The sequence below is a fragment of the Felis catus genome, chromosome F2 (assembly GCF_018350175.1).
Source record: "Felis catus isolate Fca126 chromosome F2, F.catus_Fca126_mat1.0, whole genome shotgun sequence".
Lineage (NCBI taxonomy): Eukaryota > Metazoa > Chordata > Mammalia > Carnivora > Felidae > Felis > Felis catus.
The window spans coordinates 29,490,551-29,496,550 of NC_058385.1; the positions used below are offsets into that span (position 1 = coordinate 29,490,551).

At 51.0% G+C, this 6,000-nt stretch overlaps 1 protein-coding gene across 2 annotated transcripts in view; it reads right to left on the bottom strand.

Annotated features, from left to right (window-relative positions):
- ZNF704 (zinc finger protein 704) overlaps positions 1–5,041 on the bottom strand; it is a 251,738-nt gene extending 246,697 nt beyond the window's left edge. For both annotated transcript variants that reach the window (XM_023248442.2, XR_002739471.2), the window contains exon 1: positions 4,401–5,041. In XM_023248442.2, the coding sequence (XP_023104210.2) occupies positions 4,401–4,901 (501 nt within the window). In that variant the 5' untranslated portion in view covers positions 4,902–5,041. The remainder of the gene's footprint in view (positions 1–4,400) is intronic.
- Between the last annotated feature and the right edge of the window lie 959 nt (positions 5,042–6,000).

A 6,000-nucleotide genomic window follows, 5' to 3' on the forward strand; every position in this document is an offset into this window, starting at 1 on the left:
TGACGATGATAATGATAATGCCTGCCTCATGGATATGAAATAAAGTTGAAATGAGACTATACATTTAGACTTGTACCAACTGACCATACTAGATAGTCAATAAGCATTATTTATTACTATTATTCCATGCATGAGTCATGGAATGAATTTGGGACAATCATATACCAAGTCAGACTTGCTTGCACCATAAGTGGAAAACCACAGATATCAGATGGGCCCTTGATACTCTCTGGCAGCTCTATTTGCTTTCTCAGTATGTTTGCTCTCCTACTCTCCCATAGCACTGCGCCAAGCCTTCAACTCTCCTCCACTCAGTTGATGACCTTCCCTCCTGCTGCATGGGGAAAATAGAAGCCGTAAGACAAATACTACTTCATTTGACTATCATACAATATACGACTACCCATTTTCCCTACCTTTTCTTTAATTCAATGGAAGAAGTTTCTTTGCTTCTGTTAAAGGCTACCCCTGTGATTGGGTTACACGTCCCCTCCACTGTGGCTTTCCCAAGGACTTTCCTTCTGCAATTTCTCTCTTCTCTCTGCATCTTTGGTTCTTCCCTAACATGACTCCCAAGGATCCTCACCCTCTTCCAAGGGTATTCATGCCCTTGTATATCTCCTTCCATTAGTGTGGGTGGAACTTATGACCCAGTACTAACCAACAGAATATGGCAAAAATAATGGCGTACTGTTCCTCTGATTATAGTGAATTATGAGAGATTCTACCTTCCTAAGACAGGCGCTAAGATTCCCCTTGCTGGCTTGATGAAGTAAGAGGCCGTATTGAGGAAGTTCAAGTGACAAAGCACTATGGGGAGAAAAAGTATGGGTGGAGCAAAGGGGATCCAAGCAATAGCCAGCAAGAAGCTGGGACCGTCAAATCTGCAAATGCATGGGAATGAATTCTGCTCACAATCTGAATGAACTTAGAAATGCATTCTTCTCCAGTTAAGCCTTCTGGTGAAAACACAGCGCACTTAACACCTTGACTGCAGCCTTGTGAGACACTGCAACAGACCCAGTTAGGTGGAACCTGATTCTTAACCCATAGATACTGTGAGAACTGCTGTAAGCCAAAAAGTTTGCGGTGATTTGTCACACAGCAATAGAAAATGAAGGCATCCCCCTCCCCCAAAAGAAATTCCCATAATGCTGTAGTCCTTACACTAGAGTCTACTGTACCCTATGTTAAAAAAAATATAGACCATATGCCCTCCAGATAGTCCCTCTCTCTGCTCTCTTTTCCAATAAAACTTGTTAAGAGGGTTTTTCAGATGTGTCACTATGTCCTCACCTCCCATTCAGTGAGAGGTGAGGACATCACTGCCTTTGCATTCTGCCTTTGCATTCTTTAGTCAAGAATACCAATAAGCTCCACATTATCTAATCTAAGTGGATATATCTCTATGCCTATCTTACTCAACATCCCAGTAGTATTCAACAGTTCAGCACTCTCCACCCTTTGAACTATTTCCTCTTGGCTTATGGGACTTTACATTCTCTGGTTTCCATCAATTTGTTTGGCTGCTGCTTCTCATTCATCTTTGCTGGTTTCTCCTCCTACACCCAAACTTAAATAGTGACGTGTCCAAGTCTGGCCCGAGGCTGTCCTCCTTTGACCTACACTCCCTTTCTAGTCCCCAGCTTTAAATGACATCAACATGCTACCGACTCCCAAATTTTTCTCTCTAGCCCTGACCTCTCCCCTCAACTCCACATCCTACAGCCAGCTGCCTAATTGCATCTCCATTTGCATGTCTAATTGTCATCTCAGACTTAACATGACCAAAAAGAACACTTGATTTTTCTTTCACAAAATTGGTTGTTCCCCCAGTTTTCCCAATCTCAGCAAATGGCACATTTAACAAACCTCTACACTGGGGCCTCGCATTCCTTCACCCTCCTCCCCTGAGCCATCAGCAAGTCCTTACAGGCTGATCTTCACAAAAGATCCCGAATCTGTCCACTCCTCTCTAACTCCACTCCTGTCAACCTAGTTAGTCCAAACTGCCCTCACCTCTCACCAGACTGCAGCAGTGGCCACCCAACTGGTCTCCTTGCTTCTCCCTGCTGTCTTCTATACTCTATACAGCAGGAATTTTTTTAAAAATGCAAACCACCTCGTATGCCTTTACTGCCTACGACTTGCCAAAAACTTCATACTCTACTTTAGAAAGGCCCACCAAGCCCTATGTTGCTGGCTCCTACCTGCCTCCCTGACATATCTCGTACCTACCAAGTTCCAGCCACATTCACCTTTTTCTCCTTTCTGCCTCAAGACTTTAGCAACTGTTATTTCCTCTGCTGGAAAGATCTTCCCAAACTGCACGTGTCAGGCCTCTCAGATCAAATGTCCCTTCCTCATGGAAGTCTACCCCATACCACAGCAGCTTTCTCTTCTTTCGCCTAGACTCTGTGACATCATTATTTCCCTCATAGCACGCAATCACAATCTCAAGTGCCATACTTGTTTGTTGTTGCTATGACTCTTTTCACTAGATGTGTGCATCTGGAAGGCACTCACAGCTACGTTCTAGAAGAGTACCTCACACTGGAGGTGCTCAATAAATATTTGAATAAATGAATGCATCAGTATATGCATAAGTTGTTGAAACTGTATATGCATTCGAATAAAATATTAGGAAAAAATGACCTATTAGAAAATCTCTTCAGATGCAGTGTCAAGATGTCATGAAAGCAGTAAAAAATAAAAATAATTATACCTCAAACTATTCAATGTATACATTACAGCAAAGCTGTGGGCAAACAATGCTATAAAATGAAGCCCATTTTTAAAGAATTTAACAGAAATTTGGAGATGTAAACAATCTTTTTTGATAATGTGAATCATCACACCCCAGTTATTCTGTTTCCATAGGTTTGATTTTTTTCCTACATTAGGTTTACTTTGATCACAGAGCATAAATTACAATTAATTTTTCTGTCAGTATTTCTGGGCAAAAACACTAAGGAATCACTACTCGCGTTACTCAGTGTCACTGATGCATGTGACTTAATTCCAATCCCAGCTATATCCTGTAGCCATACAATGCAGGCTTTTTAGCAGACCATGGTAATGAGTAGCTCATGGTCTGGATTCCAACAAGCAACTGTCAAAAACTATCATCCCGAATGACTACTTGCTGAAAATTTCTCACTCCCAGAGCCCGTACTTCCAGGGTGGTCTAGGAAACAAATTTGTGCCTATGTCTATTCTGGGATATTCTAAATGCTGATGTTTAGCATTTCTTTGGAATTGCAATTTCATGCTTTGAGGAGTTTTTTTTTTCCCCCAAGCCCCAGAAGATAAATGGTCTCTATTAAGCTCACTTGTTTATGTATTTCTTTTCTTCCTGATATACCACTATCCTCTGAAAACTCCAGTAAATAGTTACTCAGTTGATTTTAAGAACCACTCTTGAGGAAAAACACTAACTTCATCGCTTACCACTTGCTGCCCTCAAAACTTCTTAGCAACATACACTGTGCATGAACCTCAACGTGGTTTGCTTTGTCCAATCGCATGCCTGAAAGCCCAGCCAGTCAGTTGTGTAATAATAAACCCCTTATCTCCTGAAGATACACAAACGGAAAAATCTCTCTGTGCTTCAGTGCACAAGAGACTTCACTAGAATTCTCAGCAGAAATTCACATCCATTTTAAATGCCAAATTATCACCCCCCCCCCCACTTTTCCCAATTTCCTCTTTTTTCCCCATTTGCAATTCCGAGGAGGGAAAAAAACCCAAAGGCTAAACAATGTCGAGTTTAAATGGGGGGGTCGAGGGGGTCGGGAGGGTCGGGAATGCCAAAAGCTGCCAGCTAAATGCAGGTAGAAACCAAGGGCTTGGTTTTTGCTTTGGGCTTACCGGTTCCCTTTCAAACATCTGTGATGGAAACTCATCAACAATTGTTCTTGGATGAAGAAGGGATTGAGAGATTGACAAGAGAAGCTGTTTGCTAGTTTCAATAAGCTTGGCTAGCCCTCAGAATACGGAGAATACTCCTGCTTCCTCGGGGAAGAATAAAATCTCGCTCCCTCTCTTACCTCGCGCGTCCCCACCCGGCGTAAACCCGCGCCTACCTCGTCCCATCTCCAAGTTCCCTACCTCACTGGGGAGAAGTGTCCTTTTCCTGCACCCACACGAGACAACAAACCCGACCCGGCCTTTGAGGGACTGGGGGGCGGGGGGGACCGCCTCGAAAAGGTGCCGGGGGCCCGAGGTGTGAGCTAACCAGTTCCCTAGCTCTGCACCGGCGCCGCCTGACACACCCCTCCCGGCCCGGCCTCCACCGGTCGCCAGTCCCCGGCCTCAGCCCGCTCCTAGCCCCGGGGCCGGGGCCCGTCTCCCTCCCCGGGCCGGCGGGTCCCGCGCGCGCCGCTGTGCCCAGCACGCACCTTCAACGCGCCCCGGGCCGGGCCCTTGAGGACCGCGCGGCCGGGGCCGAGGGGCAGGAAGCGCTCCTCGCTGTCCTCCTCGTCTTCGTCGCCGTCCACCACCTCGACGACCACCTCCTCGTCCTCGTCTTCCTCGTCGTCATCCTCCTCCTCCGCGCCCCCTCGGGGCTTCTCCTCCACCCGCCCGAGCCCCCTCCGCCGCCTGCTCCCGCCTTCCTCGTCCTCGTCTTCCTCCCCCAGAAGCAGCAGCACGGGCGACGAGGCGGCGGCGGCCCCGGCGGCCCGAGGGGGGCCGGTCCCGGCGCTGCGCGGCGGCGGCAGCGGCGGCCTCCAGCTCTCTGGGGCCGGGGCCGGGGCCGGGGCCGGGGCCGGGCCCGGGCCGAGGGGCGGGAGCCCGGGCAAGGTGCCTTCCTTGGCGGGCGCGGGTCCGGGCGCCTGCAGCGTGGCGCCCCCCCGGCGGCTGCCCAGGCTGGAGCGCTTGGCTAGACGCCGCGCCTGCATGCCTGACCGCGGGCTGCCAGCCGCGGCTCGGAGCCGGAGAGTTTGTCACCTCCTCCTCCTCCTCCTTCCCCTCCTCTTCCTCCCCGGGCGGCCGCTGTGGTCGCAGGCGCCCGGGGCGCGGGGCTGCGGGGCGCTGCGGGAGCCGCCTCCCCGGGCTTGCAGCTGCCACTGGCTGCAGAGGCGCGGGCGCCGCCTTCGCTGGACCGGCCCGCGGGGACGCCGGCGGCCGGCAGCTACGGCGGGGCGGCGCGGCGGCCGCGGGCGGGGGTGGGTGTGAGCGAGCGGCGCGCTGCCGCCTCCGCCGCCGCCGCCGCCGCTGCCGCCCGGGAGCCGCGGGCCGCGCTGCGCTCCATGCGGCCGGCGGCCGGGCCCGCGCGCGCCTCTCCCGGCCCGCTGCGCCCGCGCGGTCCGGGCCTACAGCTGCCGTCCCTCGGCGCGAGCTGTTTGTGTTGAGTGTTTTCCACCACCGCCCCCCTCTTCTCGAGCCATTCCTCGCAGCTCTCCGGTCCCCCCGTTCAGACAAAACCCGGACTGGATTTATTTTCCCTACCCACAGCCTCCGCAAATCTGGTGCTTCTAAGCATTTGGCCCAGACGCTGGGGCAAACGCTAACCCGCAGCTGATTATTCCTTCTGCAGGGTGGGCGGAAGACTTCGCTGGAAGTAAGGCTGTTGGTCAAACTCAAGAGTTTGAAGGAAGAGATTTGCCGCAAGTCGTTTCAATGGTCTCTGCGGTGCATGGCGACTACTCTTGTCCTTCTGTGAAATCCGGGGAGGTGTACCAATCTGAGATTTGGGGCCACTTCCCAATATGAATCATCCGGCTCACTTGGGTTTTCAAGATACCGTTTCATGACATTGCCTGCCAATCTTAGTCTTCGACAGCACCAATCTAGGCCCTGTCCATTGAGCTCTCTTGGCGCTGTGCTAAGTCTGTAAGTCTTTCAGCTTTCAAGCCTGCATGTTTACCTTAAGTACCTGATTATAACGGCCCCCTTCCAGGAAGCTTCCGGCTTCACCATTCAGTCTGTAGACCTCTGGCACTACTGAGGCCTTTGGAGAAACAAACCGGGGCAATGGTTCAAGATGGCCTGAGTTTG